This window comes from Lygodium microphyllum, chromosome 3 (genome assembly GCF_053477565.2).
Source record: "Lygodium microphyllum isolate KBCC chromosome 3, Lygodium_microphyllum_v1.1.10, whole genome shotgun sequence".
NCBI classification, from domain to species: Eukaryota; Viridiplantae; Streptophyta; class Polypodiopsida; order Schizaeales; family Lygodiaceae; genus Lygodium; species Lygodium microphyllum.
The window spans coordinates 14,744,516-14,762,162 of record NC_141137.1 but is presented as its reverse complement, the minus strand read 5'-3'; the positions used below and the strand labels follow the sequence as shown (position 1 = coordinate 14,762,162).

General features: G+C 42.0%; 2 protein-coding genes across 2 annotated transcripts; one reads left to right on the top strand and one right to left on the bottom strand.

The window, feature by feature from the left end:
• The first annotated feature begins 1,970 nt into the window (after positions 1–1,970).
• On the top strand, positions 1,971–2,609 carry LOC148038077 (uncharacterized). Its single transcript, XM_087675365.1, has 2 exons — positions 1,971–2,156; positions 2,247–2,609. The coding sequence occupies exons 1-2, from the start codon at positions 1,971–1,973 to the stop codon at positions 2,607–2,609; spliced, it is 549 nt and encodes a 182-aa protein (XP_087531491.1).
• A 10,254-nt stretch (positions 2,610–12,863) lies between these two features.
• Positions 12,864–13,331, bottom strand: LOC148038076 (pentatricopeptide repeat-containing protein At1g03540-like). Its single transcript, XM_087667641.1, has one exon. It carries the CDS (start codon positions 13,329–13,331, stop codon positions 12,864–12,866), a length of 468 nt encoding a protein of 155 aa, XP_087523767.1.
• Positions 13,332–17,647: the final 4,316 nt, after the last annotated feature.

Genomic DNA, 17,647 nt, shown 5'->3' with positions numbered 1-17,647 from the left:
TAGTTTGTAAGATCAAAACAATCATAGAATCAATGAATTTGGCAAACAATCAAATAAAGAGGCAAGTTACTTACGAACTCTGCCTCCCACGACTCGACCCCGCCAGATCCGAAATGCGACGATCCAATGGTCTCCATCTGGATCCGTCGTGCCTCCACATGCTACCTGCTCTTCACGCCTCCCTCTGCGCACTTCTTTGCCTCCTTCCACTCGCGTTTGTGGGCAGTGGCAGGTTTCTCACAAGGATAGCCACCCGCAGCTACATTCACCCCATCATCGTACGCGAGTTTCTTAAGGTGAGATCTTTTATTACTTAAGATCTCCCTTATTCGCGTCCTTCCCCATACATCCGAGAATGTCGCTCGTGGGGGATTGGGGTACCGACTATGTACACTATCTAGGACCTCCCTAACTAACCGGCTATCCTGATCTTTAAATTTTACAAAACAGTTTCTATACATGTTTGAAACTACCCCCCGCATATACTCCATCACCTCTTTCCCTCTCGCATCCATGACTACCCCGCCCCTATCCGTAACATCGTAGAAAATCTCTCCCTCCACCTCTCTCGCCTCCTCCGACTCCTCACTGTCTCCTCGTACATGCCTCCCTCCATGCCCTCTCTCACCGCGTGCCCTACTACCCCCCCCACCAAAGCACCCGCCGCATAATCCTCCACTCCCGCTCTCCCTACTGCGGCGTCGGCTCTCATCTGTACTGCGGGAGTAGCCATGACTAGGGGTGGCTACACGTGACTGTGTACGTGACTGTGGCTGTGAGGGAGCACGTGATGGTGGCCGTGAGCCCTCACGTGACGGTACAAAGGAGGGTGTGCGTGAGTGTGTCCGTGCAGGGGTGTGTCTCCTCGGTGAGCGTGTATGCGCAGGGGTACGTCTCGCCGGACTCGCAGGCGTAGACGGCAGTGGAGAGGCTTGTGTACTTGGGGGCGCGGTGTGACTTGGGAGTCTAGGAGGAGGATGGGCATACATATACTCTGTCAGCTCCACTGGATTAGGATGGCGCCCAAAATGGTTTATCATCTCCATCATCCAAGTGGCGTATGCCCACGGATCGGAGGAAGAGCCTGGATCCATGAAGAATCTGCAAAGTGTCGAAATTCCGCCTCAATGAACCAAGCAAAACATGCATATAAAAAATAAACATATCTCCTCAATATATCTCCTACAATATATAACCTACAACATATATCTACCATTCTAGAAAATAAACATATCTCTTACAATACCAAACATCGAATTAGTAGAAGATCATAAGCCAAAAGAAGAAGTTCATTTCGAATTAGTGACGAAATTCATGAAAAACAAAAACTCTTTCCTCTATCTTGACGGACATTGTCCATCAAGGGAGAAATGACTAAACACATACACAAGGGTTCCTTCTTCTCTCTTTCCTCTATCTTGACGGATGTCGTTTGTCAAGAAATAAATAGTTAAGCACATATACAATGTGTGTGAATTCTATCCTCTGTCGCTTTCAAGTACACATAGCACGGGTGGAAAGAAAGAAAGTGACAGATTTGCCAAAACAAACAAACGACAACCAACCTCTTTGAAAAGTCTTTGAAAAGTGAGTTCGTTGATTCTTGCTTCTCTCTCCCTTTCTGTGTTGTCTGCACCCTTTGCTTCTTTTGGGTAGTCCAAGAGGGAGAAAGAGGGCTTTTGAAAGAAAGAAAGCGACGCAGAAAGAAGAAGAAGAAGTGTTTTGAAAGAGGGCTTTTGAAAGAAAGAAAGCGGCGCGCGCGGTAGGTAAACACGAAAAGCACGCGTGTAAAAGCGCGTGTAAAAGCGCAGCAGAATACATTTTAGACGTGCCTGTACATGCGACACAGAGCCTGTTTATACTTTTTTTAAAAACTGATTGTTCTTGTGTATCCATTGTTTTGTGAATAGGATGTGTATGATTTCACTAAAAACTGATCCTACTTCTGTATTGGTTATTTTGGACATAGCATGTCATCATCCTCTTCAAGCAGTTCTGGTGAGGATGAGACAATGCGTCATCGTGATCACGACGTGTGGCTGGCACAAAGGATCAAGTGTACGTGTAATCGATGTCAAGGGTGCATTGTACGAGCGCGTCGAATTACATTGAATCACATCTTGATGTATGGAGAATGGATTCAAACAGGTTTAGAGGTGAGAAGATGTGAATTGAAAGTATTAAAATAACTCATGGTGTGCAAATTAATGGAGTGCATTGTAATATATATACTGTGATTGAAGCAGGATGCAGTACCACACCCTAACATGGTGCCATACGCACGGCGAGAGCATGCAAAGCGTCGACGAGATGATGCTGGAGCTTCAGGATCTGTCGTCGGAGATGAGTGGGAAAGGGATGACAATAGCCCTGCACCCCACGAAGTTGTGGAAGAGGAAGTGTTTGATGACATGGTGCGGAATCTTTTTAGGGATGATCGCAAAGGTGTGGACGACAATGATATGGAACAAGAGCATCTCTACAACGCTTCATCGACACCGGTTTTTGAAGGGTGCACATTCTCTATTTTACGTGCTTCACTTGAACTGCTCAATATACAAACAGTTTATGGATGGAGCAATGCAAGTCTTGACGCATTATTGAAGTAAGCATTGTAACTTGCAAATTTCAGTTAGTGGTTTTTGGTTTACAGTATAGGGTATAGGGTTATGGGCTAATTGATGATATTGGATGCAGGCTATTATCAAACATGCTTCCAAAGGGGAATAGACTACCCACCTCAAGAGACAAAGCGAGGCGCTATGTGACATCTCTTGGAGGATTGGATTATGATCGCATACATGCATGCGTCAATGATTGCATTCTCTTTCGTGGGACGCATAAGGAGGCTCGACAGTGTCCCACTTGTGGTGAAGCAAGGTATAGAACAGATGTGAAGAGTTTTGATGTACCTCGTAAAGTCTTGCGACACTTTCCTATAATTCCTCGCATCAAACACATGTTCAAGTGCAAATCCATAGCAGAGCTCATGTCATGGCATTCCTCGCATCGATCGGATGATGGCATGTGGAGAATTCCTGCAGACACTCCTGCTTGGAAGCATATTGAAGATGAGTGGCCCAGCTTTAAAACAGAGCCCAGAAACTTGAGACTTGGCCTAGGTATGGATGGAGTGAATCTGTTTGGTTTCAAGAGCACCGCATACAGCGTGTGGCCGGTTGTGTTGGTGAATTACAACCTTCCACCATCAATGGCGATCAAGAAGGGACATCTTATGTTATCCCTTCTGATTCCAGGGAAACATAAAGTCAAGCATATGGATGTTTATCTTGAACCGTTGATTGATGAGTTGGAGGAACTATGGAGAGGTGTTGCGGTAGTGGACATTAGTAGGCCTCCCTCCTCTCGACACTTCGACTTAAAAGCAGTGTTGATGTGGACAATGCATGACTTTCCAGGATACAGCGATTGTTCTGGTAAGAATTCTAACTACCTCCCGACTCTAATACTACTAGCTATATCAATTATAACTATTGACTTTATTATTCTAACTTTTTTTTTATTTTAACAGGTTTGAGGACATCGGGTAAACATGCATGTCCTATATGTGGCCCTTCATTGGTACATGAGTATGCTGATGGTTTGTGTAAGACCATATTCGATAATCATCATCGATTTCTCCCATCAGATCACCCTAAATATGCTCCTAGTAAGAGGAACATTCATCCACAGACACTTCGTGCAAAAGATTGGAAGCGTATTTGGGAGTCTTCAAATGTTCTTCCTCCAGATGGCATGAACAGGTACATCTCCATTGTTTTCAATCTTGTTTTGTGTAGTCTCTAAAGTTGGAATAAAGATGACAGTCTGCAATCCCTTGTGTAGGTACTCCATTTTTTTCCGGCTACCATATTGGACCCATCTCAAGATCAACCATCTTCTTGATCCCATGCACATCTTCAAGAATGTGGGATCTAGTATTTGGGAACATGTTATTGGTAAAAGAGACAATGTTAGCGTACGGGAGGACTTGCAGGTCGCAGGACATATGCGTCAAGCTTGGCCACGAGAGGAGGGTGGGCACGTTCGTCTTCCGCCTGCTCCCTCGATTATATCAAAGAAGGAGGAGAAGCAGGTAAAGCAAGCCATCACCACTTTGCGTACTCCCACTAGATGCATGAGATCGTTGAAGGGAGCGTTTATAACCACTAAGAAAAGAGGGGTTGAGCAACTACATGGGTTGAAGTCCCACGATTGGCACAAGATGCTCCAAGTAAGTGTTTTCCAATTATTGTAGGTTGAAATTAAATTTTGTAATGCCCTAACCCAAATATACATGTGCTCTTATGTGCGCAGTTCATACTACCTACTAGCATCGACCATTGTGCAGACAGGAGTTTGAAAAGATGTATTTATAAGATGGGCGAGCTTGTGAGGTATGTAAATCCCATGTAAGATCACCCTTCATTATACCTTGCAAAATGAATGTGCATGAGGTATAACGTACTGTGCATTTATTTTTCAGATATGTTAGTTCCAAAGCAATTGATCCAGCCACATTGGATGATGCGCGTGTTATGGCAGTGGAGGTGGTTTGTATGGTAGAGGAGACTTTTCCGCGAACCATTCTCACAAGTCAACTACATCTCATTGTGCATTTAGTGGATGAAATTGCTTTATGTGGCACTGTGCATGCCCGTTGGATGTTCTTCCTAGAGCGCTTCATGAAGACCTTAAAAGACTTTGTGAGGCAAAGTGCAAGGCCCGAAGGAAGCATGGCTGAGGGTTGGTTGATACAAGAGTCTCTTGTATATATATCAGAATTTCTTGATCAGGTGGATAGCTCTTTGCCGCGACTATGGAGCAATGAAGAGGACTTGAGGATGACGTCTATTGTGCCTCAAGGAAAAGGACAGAGCAAAGTAATTGAGAGAACATTGATTGATGATCTTAATTTCACTTGCATCCTTAATAGTGATGTGATGAGCAGATGGGTTACAAGATACGAGGATGCAAAGACAAAAAGGCAAGCAGACAGAGCTCTCTTTCGGAGGCAACATGGCTCTCGTAAGGCGTACCCTAAGCATCTAGCAACACTTCCGAATGATATTCATGTTGATTGGTTGCATGAGGAAATGGAGAGAGCAGAGAGAGATGAGGGGCTGCATATCACGGCGGAAGAATGGGAGTATGCACGAGGATGCATGTTAAAGGTACATAGAACAAATGTAAATTTGCATTCTTTGTAAGTGATTGGCTTTTCATATTTATTCACATTAATTGCTTACATAGATATTGCTTATATTTTGGTCCAGTGCACTATGTTCAATGCTATATGGTGTGAAGGCAAGCATTTTCGAACACAAAGAATAGATGAAAAGAGGAATACACAAGATTGCGGTGTCATTAGTAGCTTTGAGGGAGCCAATGGAAAAATTGATGATTATTGTGGCACAATCCAAGACATATATAGACTTGACTTTCGCCGCTTCTTTGTGTATGTTTTGGATGTCAAATGGCAAATGAACGTGGTGGAAAAAGGGCCTAACGCAATGATAAAACGCCATGCAAGTGGCTATGTAACTATTGACTCTACAAAGTTTTGGCAAACAAAGAAAGATAGGCTCGTATTGCCACAACAATGTGAGCAGGTATGCATTTTTTTACAAATGTGTTTCATGTACATATATATCTAAGCTCGCGCACCCCTTGACTTTTGATATGCTAATTAATTATTGAATTATGTGTATTTGAGCAGGTTATCTATCTGCCAATGGTGCATGACAGTAAATGGTGGTATGTCATCCCTATTGCACCACGTTCCAAAGTAATGTATAATACATTCACTGATATGGAGCATATGGAGGATGTGGCAAGCCGCAAAGAAGATGATGTCGAACATGCCAATGTAGATGATCATGATAATGAGGATGAGCGTGCCATTTCTCATGATCATGAGGATGACCCTTCCATTGAGGATGATGGTGATGATGATGAGAATGATCAAGGCATCGGTACCATTATCAATGGGCAAAATAGCGATAGTAGAATAAATTTAATCGTAGCCTTACAAATTGATCAAATGGATATTGATGTTGATCGTTTGGCAAGGATGGATCTTATTGAAGATGAGATCGAACCCTAACCAATCCATCACTGTATTGTTCCAAATTCATGACATTTCTATTGTATACTTTGTCTTTCAATAACCATATGAAGATATATTTTTCAATATATTACGTTGTTGTAAGTGCATGTAGTGGGATTTTGTAATGGTTTGTAAACACTGCAATGCACAATGACATTTTTAAAACTTAATGGTTTTCTATTTTGAAAAGAAATGGATTTCTGTAGTTAGGCTCTGTGTCGCGTGTAACAGAGCGTGTATTATGACAGACTTAACGCGCAAATACACGCGCCCACACATGCAATTATACACGCGCTGTTACATGCATGTATACACGCGCCCGATATTGCTGTAAGTATAAACGACCATACACGCGCCCGTAACTTTTCGCGTGTAATGGACGCGTGTATGGCGGCATTGTGTTGTAGTGAATCATATAAAACACACAAGCTCCAATGAATCTCCGTACCTCTGAAGTGGTAGAACAATACTCCGCAATCTTGCCTATAGCATTCACCTTATCAAGTGAGGGTTTTCTGCCATAATATCCACACATATGCCCAACAATGACAACCTCATTCACTCCAAAAACAGATTTTTTTCCTGAAAGTGTCAAGTTCACTTCTTTTAACCTGGCCAAAATCTTCTCACATGCTGAAATATGATCAGCCACAAAGTATCTGTATCCCTGCTCATTTAAACTCTCATTCTTCTCTTCTTCTCCACACCCCTTAATGGGCACATCATCCAAGAAAGGCATAGTAAGCTGAGGTATGTAATCACGAAGAACCTTATGCATGGCATTCATCATATGCGCAACAGAATTAGTGGCACCTTGAGGCAAGGTACACATCCTGACAAGCCCAATAGGAGTTCTCATGGTGGTTATGTCCCTGCTTTCCAAAGCCAGCTGAAACTGATCATATCCTAAATACAAATCACCTAAAGAATAGATGGCAGGTCCAGCAAATGCTTCTGCAAACTCATCCACAACTGGACCTATACCAACATTCCTGATAGTAACTTTGTTCACTGGCTGCATGTCCTAAATAAATCGGAGAGTTCCATTCTTCTTTGGAACTGTAAACCACCTGTTTGAGTATGGTGCAGATGAAGGCTCAAGGATTCCCATCCTGATTTTCTCATTCAATAAATCAATCAGCTTTGGCAAGTGTACTTTAGGCACTGGAATAGGTCGGAGATTCCATGGGATATGAGGAATAGTAAAAATGACCATAGGAGCAATAATATCAGGATTCACACATCCAATCTCATGTGGGAAAAAAGCAAATCCCCTTCCATGTCGCTCAAGCATATCATGAAAGCATTGCTTCTCTATGGGTAGCAAGAAATCACCATTTCCAATTTTCAATTCAGCAAGAGTCTCTGCTGAAAATTTATGACCAATATGCTCTGGATTCCTCAAAATTTGCTGTTTAGCAGCCCTCTCTATTTGCTGATCAGTGTTAGGTGGAAGCGGTACAGCAACCGGCTTCACCTTCTTATCCACAGTTTTGTATTTCGTGTCAACCCTGGCTTCATTATGCTCTTCTGCATTACATAAATCTTGCTGTAAATCAGCAATTCTGCACTCCAATGGCTGAACATCCTCAGCCCTCTGCTATATGGACTACATAGAAACAACCCCAAACTCTGAATGCTGAAATATTTCAGCAGTAAACTCTGTTGGATGAAATTTTTCAGCCCTCTGTCTCTCTGAAAGCTGATCATAACTAGCTGGAAACTCTGTTTGCTGAATTTCTTCAGCACTCAACACTCTTTGCTAAGTTACCTCAGCCTCTGACTCAATCTGTGACATAAAATCTGCAATTTCATGAAACATGTCCAGCGACTGCACTAATACATCATTGTGACAATTCTGCATATCAGTTTTCAACATATCTCCCATCTCTATCATCGTATCTGCACAAATCACACTGTCATACATCCCATCTATGTGCTCATCATCCTCCAAAGTTCCTGCATTTTTCAATTTTTTCTCCTTCCGGCATATATACTGCCTAGCAGCTCTAGGCAACCTAGAAGTCTTCTGATAACTCATCGAACTGTTTGCTGAAATCCCAACAAAACTGGAGGAGAAAACACCACTGCCAGGAGGCAAGAACTCCAATCTCCTCTCCTCTGTACCACCGTCGTCTTGCGAAACGGCGGTACCTAATGAAAACCCGAATCCCTCACAGTGGGCAAAGGTGCATCTCTGAGAGTATCCCTGTTTCTAACATGGTTCACACATACAGTCATAAACTGAACTGCTCTCATACCATCTTTACTGCGAATCTGTGCATAAGCAGATCCATCATCCATGACCTTTGTTTCCATGCGCATCTCTGTAATGAATGGCTGACCAAGAATTATGGGATAAGAGCATGAATCCTGCATAAAGAAATGAAAATCCTCCTCTACATCACCAATAGAAACCCTGACACTAGGACAGGCAACATACAAATCACCTGCAGTGTTATTGGCGGCTCTCATACGCCACCCATGCTCTACATCCATAGGCCATCTGTTACTCTCATAAACTCCACGAACTATGAGATTAATCTCTGAACCATGATCCACCAATGCAACATAAGGCACCTGTTTCTCTCCAATCTTTACCATCGTCTCTGTAGTTGCCCTAGCCCAATGGCTCCGCGAAAAGTGACTACGCGATATCATGACAGGCTCATCAATTTCAGCATAATGCATAGGCTGAACCCTCTTCTCTATCTGTGGAAAAACAGAAGTATTATCAACCATAACCTCATCCTCATCCTCATCCAACTCCCCAATCAAAACTCCCTGTGTATCAGTGGTAGACAATGCATGTCTTTTCCTCTTCAAAACCTCCTGAAACTGATCCTGAAACTCTCTTTTTGAGATGCCCAAAATCTCAGAAAAAGTGAAAGTCACCTCACTGCCAAGTATCTTATCATTAAATATTTTCTTCATGTCTGTAGATGTCTCAATATCGGACATCAATCTAAACCCTGGCTGTTTTCTCTCTCTAGGCTCTTGCCTCTTTTCTCTCTTTTGAGCATCTTCCATCTGTCGATCTAACCCTGGTCTTGAAGACGGTCCTGCAGTAGGTGGAGTAACAAACTCACCCCCTCTAGTCTTCTTAGCTGCACTTGGATTTTCTTCATCCCTCTTATGCTTCTCCTCAACAAGTACATCTGCACCATGAGATTTAGCCAAATAAGCATAAATAGAGTACCTATCAACAGGCAAGTCCCAACCTGTCTCTGATTTGATGCTAGAGCCTGCACTAGTCAAAACAGTTTGCTGAATTTTCCCTTTGTTTGCAGTCTCCATAGCATAAGTCCATAGCGCTGACTGAGTCTCTGATCCCTTCTCAATCTGGACTCCATATGCAGAAGCATCACCTCTAGCTGTCACATAAGAAGTACGCGCAGCCATGTCATCCACTAACTTCTTCATTCCACCTTTACCAAAGTTGGTAGCAAGTGGAGCTCCTATCTCAGTCAACCAAATCTTACCATCTTGCCCCCAATATACCAAATTCTTCCTCCTTGCATCTTGAAAAGACTCACAATCCCTGCAATGCTGATGGTCCGTACTATCGCACCAAATACATCTCCGATCTCTCCTAGGTGCACTAGGAGCACTCCTAGGTGCAGTAGGAGCACTAGAAGAAGTAGTAGGCGCAGTCGAAGCAAACTGCTCCTTCAACTTTCCCACCAACTCTGCTTTGACTGACTCCAGTATCAAATCTGTTATGCCTTTGATTATGTCATCAAGAGAAGTAGGCACCAATGGAGCGGATGGTTTTGGAGCAGAAGGTGTAGGCATCGGTCGTGGAACAGGAGGAATAGGTGGAGTGGAAACAGTAGGCACTGGCATAGGCCAAGAAACTGGCTAAGGAGGAGAAGAAATAACAGGGATAGAAGTAGGCATAGGAACTGATGATGGTGTAGGTGTCATGAAACCATTCTGTAGGCGAGTCTTCCATATCCTCCTCTTGGTCAAAGTCGAGACTGCATCCTGAGCATCCTGCCAATCAGTTTTAAGACCCATAGGCTTCGTGCAATCTTCAAGAAGCTCACCCAATTCTTCCTAAAGAGCAGGATCTGCAGCTTGTAAGAAAAGCTCAACTTTTTCAACATCCAATGCTCTTTGTTCAATGGCATCAAGCTGACTATACCTCTCCTCAAATTCTCGAATCAACTCCGAAGCAGCTAGACCTTTGTTTGGCATGTAGACCCACTCTCGGAATGACCACCGAGTCGCCATACCAAAGTCCTCAAGGAAGTATTCTTCTTTCAGGGCCTTCTTAAAATCTTGCCAATGTGTATTTTGAATAAAAAGATCAGTCACTTTTGTCCTCAAAGCGGGTGTGACAAGACGAAGGAAGTACTTACTCATAAGTCCAGCAGGAACTCCAAAAAACCCCATCTTGATCTCATATGTCTTCAAATATGCTGAAACATTACGCCCGTCAAATAGCTTCTTCTCATTCTCAACTGCTTCAATAGCCTTAGTCGCACTGTTTGCATTCTCCTGCTCCGAATAGAGTTGCCTTTGCTGAGACAACTGCTGTTGATGCAATTGTTGCTGCTGCTGCATATACAATTGTGTTTGCTGATTTTGGACATGCATATACATGGACATATTCTGCAAAATCTGCTTTAGATCCTCTGTTGAAGTACTTGACGCAGCAGCCATTGATGGAGCTGAAGTAGACGCAGCTGGAATTGTAGAAGAGGCTAAAATAGAGGTTGAAGTATCTCCCATCCTGAAATTTCTGCGACGCTTTCACGTCAGGTTCACCAAAGATGTCGAAGGGTTTCGAAAGCAAAGTCGCAACCACAGAGGTCCTTGAGAAATTCCAAGATAGAAGATCAATCTAACAAGATTATATTCAATTTGAAAGCTCAATTTCAGATAATATGAGACATATAATCAGCTATATCTGATTGGGAGCATTTCCAATAAATGGCTTGACAAAAACTCATGTCAACAAATTCTTCATGTAGTGTGAATTCCTATGAAGCTTCACTTGGTTTTCATCATATCCTTTGGAACAATAGGTAACCTGTCTCTCCCAAAGATATTCAAGACTCCTTGCTTACAAGAAAGGGCAGTTCTACCTCTACTAAGCATAGGAAAAAGAATGGAAGGCAAAGTAGTTATATTTGGAGAAGGAATTAAGGTCATAAAGAGTTAATCAACCTCATCTGCTTCTTCACAAAGTTCTTATTAAACATTAAGGTAGTTTCCTTCATGGTTTGCTGCAGATGCCATCGATCACCTTTTTCATTCAGCACCTTTGTCTGCCACCTCTTGTCTTCGTGTTATCCAAAGAGCGCTTCTTTAAGGCATTATTTCCATTTGCAACACTTGACATGCATTCAGGTGTAGCTCTTTTCACACCTCAACCAATTATACCAAGATCAGACTCACTGTTGTGGAAGCGGACACAATTGGATCATCGAAGCCACTGCTAGAAGCTTCTGTAAGACAGAGGAACTTCCAGTACCTATACTCTCCACTGTTACTCTTGCTGTAGCACCAAACACTTATTGAATACTACTCTCAGCATCCGGATTAGTCTTCTTCAAAGTCTCAAAAGTGTGGCATCAGGAGTTCCTGCTACAAAATCCCAAGTAGAGAAGCACTGTATATGCTCAAAACAATTGTTTCCCAAGAGAATTAGCAAAACCAGTATTTAGCTGTTTGGGTTAGGAGCCATAGATCAGTCGCTTATACAAACACATGGCCCTTCACGGTATGGATGTCATCATTCTGTACCAGAAAAGCAGATTTTCCGTGTTTCTAAAACCTTCATGGAAAAGAACTTCATGGTGCAAGAAGTTAGAAACTCCAGTAAATTCGACGGTTCTTCTTTCAGTTTATAAGAAAAGAGGCTGGTGTTCTGCGTTCGCCATTTGAACAAGCTGATTGTATGTAGAGAATTCAAAGTTGTCACCAAAGACGGTGCAAAATTTTTGCCCTCCGAAAGCGATCGCCGTTTTTGCCACGCCAATCACCTCCACATCCTAGTTCCCCCAAAAAAAACGATGGAGGGGAGCTTGCTTGATTGATATCTGAGCTCGTCTTAGCTGAGACCCGTTCCCAGATTAGCTTTTCTGCCCCCTTTCGAACCAGTAAAGCGGCTCCTGAAAATAGCCATCTAAATTTGTTCCTTCCGTGGGCCTCCCGTAATGCCAAAGGCACAATCATATCTTTGTCGTTTCCTTTGATGAAGACCTCAATCGAATTTCTGTCGACTGTAAGTTTGTTCATAGTAAGTGTTCCTACAAGCCTTCAAGCAAAGAACAAACGTTGCAGCATCTGCAGATACACCTTCCACCTGCCTCTGTTTCAAACAATTCAGCACTTTCTCACCAAGTCCTTGTTCAACATAGCTTGCTAATAGAGTAGTCCAGGAGACTGCATTTCGAACTGGCAACCTATCAAATGTGTGCTGCGCTTCTGAAAGTGAGAAGCTTTTCACATACACATCCACAAGTGTGCTTTCTACATGAATATCATTTTCTAAACCTCTCATGACAATTTCAGAATGCATACCTTGTCATGTTCCTATGGTTGCACAAGCTTTCAAGCAGATAACATATGTAATAGAATTGGCATGCACCCCTTGATGTTGCATCTCCTCATAGCATCGCATAGCCATATCACCTTCACGATTATGAACATAGGCATCTAGCATTATTGTCCACGATATAACATCATGGACAGTCAATTTCTCAAATGCTTCTCGTCCTTCCTTGATAAAGCCACATTTTCCTTACATGTCGACGAGCATGTCACCAACAACAGGGTCTCTTTCTAATCCTGATCTTCTGATTTCAGCATGTATTTCTCTTCCTATATCTATGGCTCCTACTGCAACACAAGCTTTTAAGCAAAGAACAAAAGTAGTAGAATCTGCATGTATGCCCTCCAACTGCATCTTTCTTAAGCAATTCAGAGCAGCTTCAACATTACCGTTCTCTGCATATCCTGCAATCAATGAATTCCAAGAGGTTGTCTCTTGAATTGGCAGTCTGTTGAACACTTGTTGTGCTTCCACAAAGGAGTGACATTTCCCATACATATCCACCAGCATGCTCCCTACAGAACGCTCTCTTTCTAGGCCCCTTAGGATGATCTCAGCATGTATCTCTTGGCCCATTGGGAATGCTCCTATACTGCCACAGGCTTTCAAACTGCAAACAAATGCGATAAGGTCAGCACACACACCTTGCATGCGCATCCGTTTGAAACAGTCCAACACTTCCTTACCGAACCCTTGGTCACAATCAAAGTGGTCCATGAGACTGCATCTCGAGTTACCAGTCTACCAAAACTCCTTGTTCTTCTCCGTCTTCAGCATAGAATGAAAGAGCAAACATAACAACTAAGTATGTACAAAGTATCAAATCACATGCACAACTTTTGGGTGGTTTTGACACCTCAAATGCGCAGCAATACGACAACGTGTGTGTGTGAAAGAGAGATTCGAAGCCTCATGAATTGCCATCTTGCTACCACCCAGCCACGAGAGAGAGAGAGAGAGAGAGAGAGAGAGAGAGCGAGAGAGAGAGAGAGAGAGAGAGAGAGAGAGAGAGAGAGAGAGAGAGAGAGTCAAAGTCTCATGGATTTCCGCCTGCCACCTAATAGCCACCACTAACGCTATGAACTCAATTTTGGGTTGTTGACCATCAATTGCCACATAATTTGACCCATAGGTAGCTCTCGAGTTGTGGGAGGCCATGACCACTTATTATTGATGTGTTGGCCTCACCTCTCTCAATGTCACCATGAATATTGCCCCTTCGGGTCTCACCAATCCTCCATCTATTGCCTGATGAGTATGCCAGCACAGTGCTCTAATCAACTCGTGTCAGCCAAAAATCAAATCGATCCTCATCCTCCACTACTAAAATCTTCTTTGATTACCTTGAACCAACTTAATGTTAATTGTGTTGAGTTAACAAGGCCACAAAGGTCATTATAAGAGGCTAAATTTATGAGTCATGTCCCCCAAGGGGGCTCCACCACCCTAGCACCACCGAATGGCACGTTCATGGTATCACAAGTGATTTGAGACCTCTAGGTTCCTTCTTGTACTTGAAGAATTGAAATATCTACCAATTAAGTTCAAGGATCAATAGGGTCATAATGATCTAAAGAAATTTATAATTGTAAGATATCTAGGCTGCATTTCACGTTAGAATTGCGAATGGATCATTTGAGTTGAAACAAGCCTAATGGTCTAGCAATCCTAAGGGAAGTAGTAATTTAGGGTAATCCATGTCCTTAAAGTACTTTGTATTATCCATTGTTTGAAACACAAAACCAACCATAAGTCTATAGGCCCTTTTAGGAAAACCACAGAAGGCTTGAGGTAGATGTTTAACTCCAAGTAAGCCAAATTGACTTTATAATCACCACCTTATGGGTGTACAAATGAGATGTAAAAGCACCTAGTCAATATAGAGTTAGTCATAGATATCAGGAAGAAACAGGTGTCCAGGAGACCCCTAAGGACACTACAATAAATGATAAGCACTCCAATGCTACTTTCTTAGGGTCTAGGAAAAGACTTTATAGCATTGGTATTAGTATCGAAATATGTTTCAAACATGCATTAATATATCTGTCCATATGTATCACCAAACATAGCGATGAACATTTCAACAAATATTCTAATCCTATTAAAAATTTTCATTATTTAAAATTTTCCTTTCTCTACTCATTCCAAACATATCCTCAATTTGCAAGCACGTCAAATTCAGCATAAGATCAACTCTCCTCCTTTGATTTTTATACATTTCTTCTTGCTTCTCTTCCACACAAAGAAAGACATGGTTTTGTTTTCTTGCTTCCTATTGTGGGATAAACTTGAGAGTGCCAATGAGTGAGGTCTATGAGGAAGAGAATAAATAAATAATGTAGATTAATTTGACTACAAGGGATGAACAATATATCCACAAAAAAGTTTGATAATTTAAGAAGACAAATCTCAATGTCGATATATATGTTGGAATAAGCATTAAAAATGACAATTAATTTTTTTATAAAATTTGTTGATTTTTTTAAAAAGATAATGTTTTTTCTAATGTATATACTAGCATAATTTAAAAAAATATTCAATGCACATACAGATGCTTGTAAAATTTAGGATCAAAATCCAAAAATATGTTGTTTTGTGGTCATTTTTTGATGTCATTTGAATACAGTGAGTGCACTATCTTTTTTATTTCTTTCTCTTGATTTCTTACTTCATTTGGTGAAATGTAACCATTTTGCTCGGGGGGGGGGGGGGGGGAGGGAGGGGGGGGTCACTCATGAATATATGTATATATAACGTGAGTTCAAAATAAGAGGTTTTTAAAACACCAATTTTATACATTTTTTACATACAGGTGTCATATAAAGGGGTTACTTATAGATTGAATAGAAAAGGGTTGTGTTTTATTCAAGAAAAATTCACAAATTAGGATATTTATAAATAGGCCATGAACACACGTTATATAGAGAATATATATATAGTGAACCCCCCAACCAATTTGTTTCTTGTTTGCTTTGTTCTTACTTCATCGAATCATTCCAATCACAATTCTTTTCGTCATAGTTAACAATCTCACTAGAAAGGATATCCTCCATCACTACAACAAAAAGGCTCCATAGACGCGCTTGTAGACCCAATATTTGAATTGTGAAAAAAAAAGTCAGGCGCGTCTATTAACACGTCTATTTTCGTGTCTAAAAAATCGCATCTAAAAGCGCGCTTATGATCAGAGTTACACGCACACTTAGACGCGCCTATAGACGTGTGTATGAATGCGCAACATAAATATATAATCATATTTATAAAAAAGTGGATATATTCATATTGTGCGTCTATACACGTGTGTATCTACGTGTCTAAAATCGCGTTTACTCTGAAAGTTTTTAACGAGAATAGACGCGCATTTATCCTGCAATTTAGACGCGCTGATAAACGCGCAAAATAGAGGTATAAAAAAAAAACCACACTCTGGTTTTTTTCCCCCCCCCCATCAACATCAAATTGTATACTTAAGAAAAACAGAGAAAGATTATTTCGAAGATTGGATACTGAAAACAAAACAATGTATGTAGCACACGAAATTTCATATATATAGATGAAACATTTTTACATTATGAGTTCTAGTGCTTGTGACGTCATGATCGCAAGCACTAGCTGAAAGTAATACATATCAAAAATGAAACTTACAAGCCAAGGGGAGGCATGCATGCATGGGGCTCCTCTATATCTCCTCAGAAGAGGCATCATCATCGCTACCACCACAGCTGCCTGTGCCGCTGTCGTTGCCGCCATCGCTATTGCTAGTTCCCCCTTCGCTATCCTCAGTTGCATCAGGGTTCGCCTACACAAAGGATTAAAGTATTTAAATACCATTACAAATAATAAATTAGATTTATCTATACTTTTCATGTAAAAAATAAAACATACCTCTTCTGGTGGTGGAATCCTCATGGCGCGATTATATTGCTCCTCCGTGATGAGTCCCCCCTCGTACAAATGCTGCCAAGTGGACTCCCGGTTATGACCTCGATGGTAGCCTACCTCTCTAGGAGTAGGCATCCTACCAACGATATGGAACTACAAAACAATTTGAACATACAACGTATTAAAACACACTACATAGTGAAGTGAAACAAATTACAAAATTTAATTTAAAAAAAGAAATCAAATAATACTTACAAACTCAGCCTCCCATGACTCCCTGCCACCCGATCCATAATGCGACGATCCCATGGTTGCCATCTGGATATGTCGCGCCTCTGCATGCTGGCGACTTGTCATTTTCTTCATTGCTCTCTTCTTGGCCTCTTTCCACTCCTCGCGGTGGCAATTGGGTGGTTGGTCATATCCAGGGCGCCCCTGCTCTTGTCTCCGCAATGACTCCTTGGCGTGCGTCATAAGGTGAGACCTCTTGTTATGAAGTGTGTCTCTCACCTTTGACCGTCCCCAATCATCTGAGAATCGTGAATTCTCGGGATTAGGGTATCTTTTATGTACTGCCCGTAGCACCTATTACCACAAACCATTTTTTTGGTGCTTGAAGGGAATCATGCAATCTTTGTATGTGGCATGCACGACACTCCTCAAGTAGGCTATCACTTCCCTCCCCTCGAAGTCATGCAAGATACCACCAACATCAGTGATAGAGTAGTACATTTGTGGAGGCTCACCTCTCTCATTTTTCGGTGAGGGTGATCGAGAGCCACCACCTTGGCAACCCCCACAAAGCCCTCAACCTCCTTGTCCTCCCGCACCACTCTCCCTCCTCCCTCGACGTGCACTACCCTCTACCTCACTCGATACACGTGCCTCTGCAGATGTACGTGCTTCTACCGATCCATGTACCTCAGTTGATCCCTGTGTAGGCAAAGATGTGATAGGTGTCCCTGACATCACACTGAAAACCTCATCTGCAGTGGGAGGGCGACCAAGATAATTGGTCATCTCCCCCATGAATTGCTTCTTGTTGAATGGGGTGCTGGAGGATCCAGGATTCTATATCTACACAAGAAAAA

Bases quoted from the DNA above. Each gene is read 5' to 3' on its own strand.
- LOC148038077 (XM_087675365.1), top strand. From the start codon at position 1,971: ATGTCATCATCCTCTTCAAGCAGTTCTGGTGAGGATGAGACAATGCGT. The intron at 2,157-2,246 runs GTGAGAAGATGT...TGATTGAAGCAG, and splicing joins GGATTCAAACAGGTTTAGAG to GATGCAGTACCACACCCTAA.
- LOC148038076 (XM_087667641.1), bottom strand. From the start codon at position 13,331: ATGCGCATGCAAGGTGTGTGTGCTGACCTTATCGCATTTGTTTGCAGT.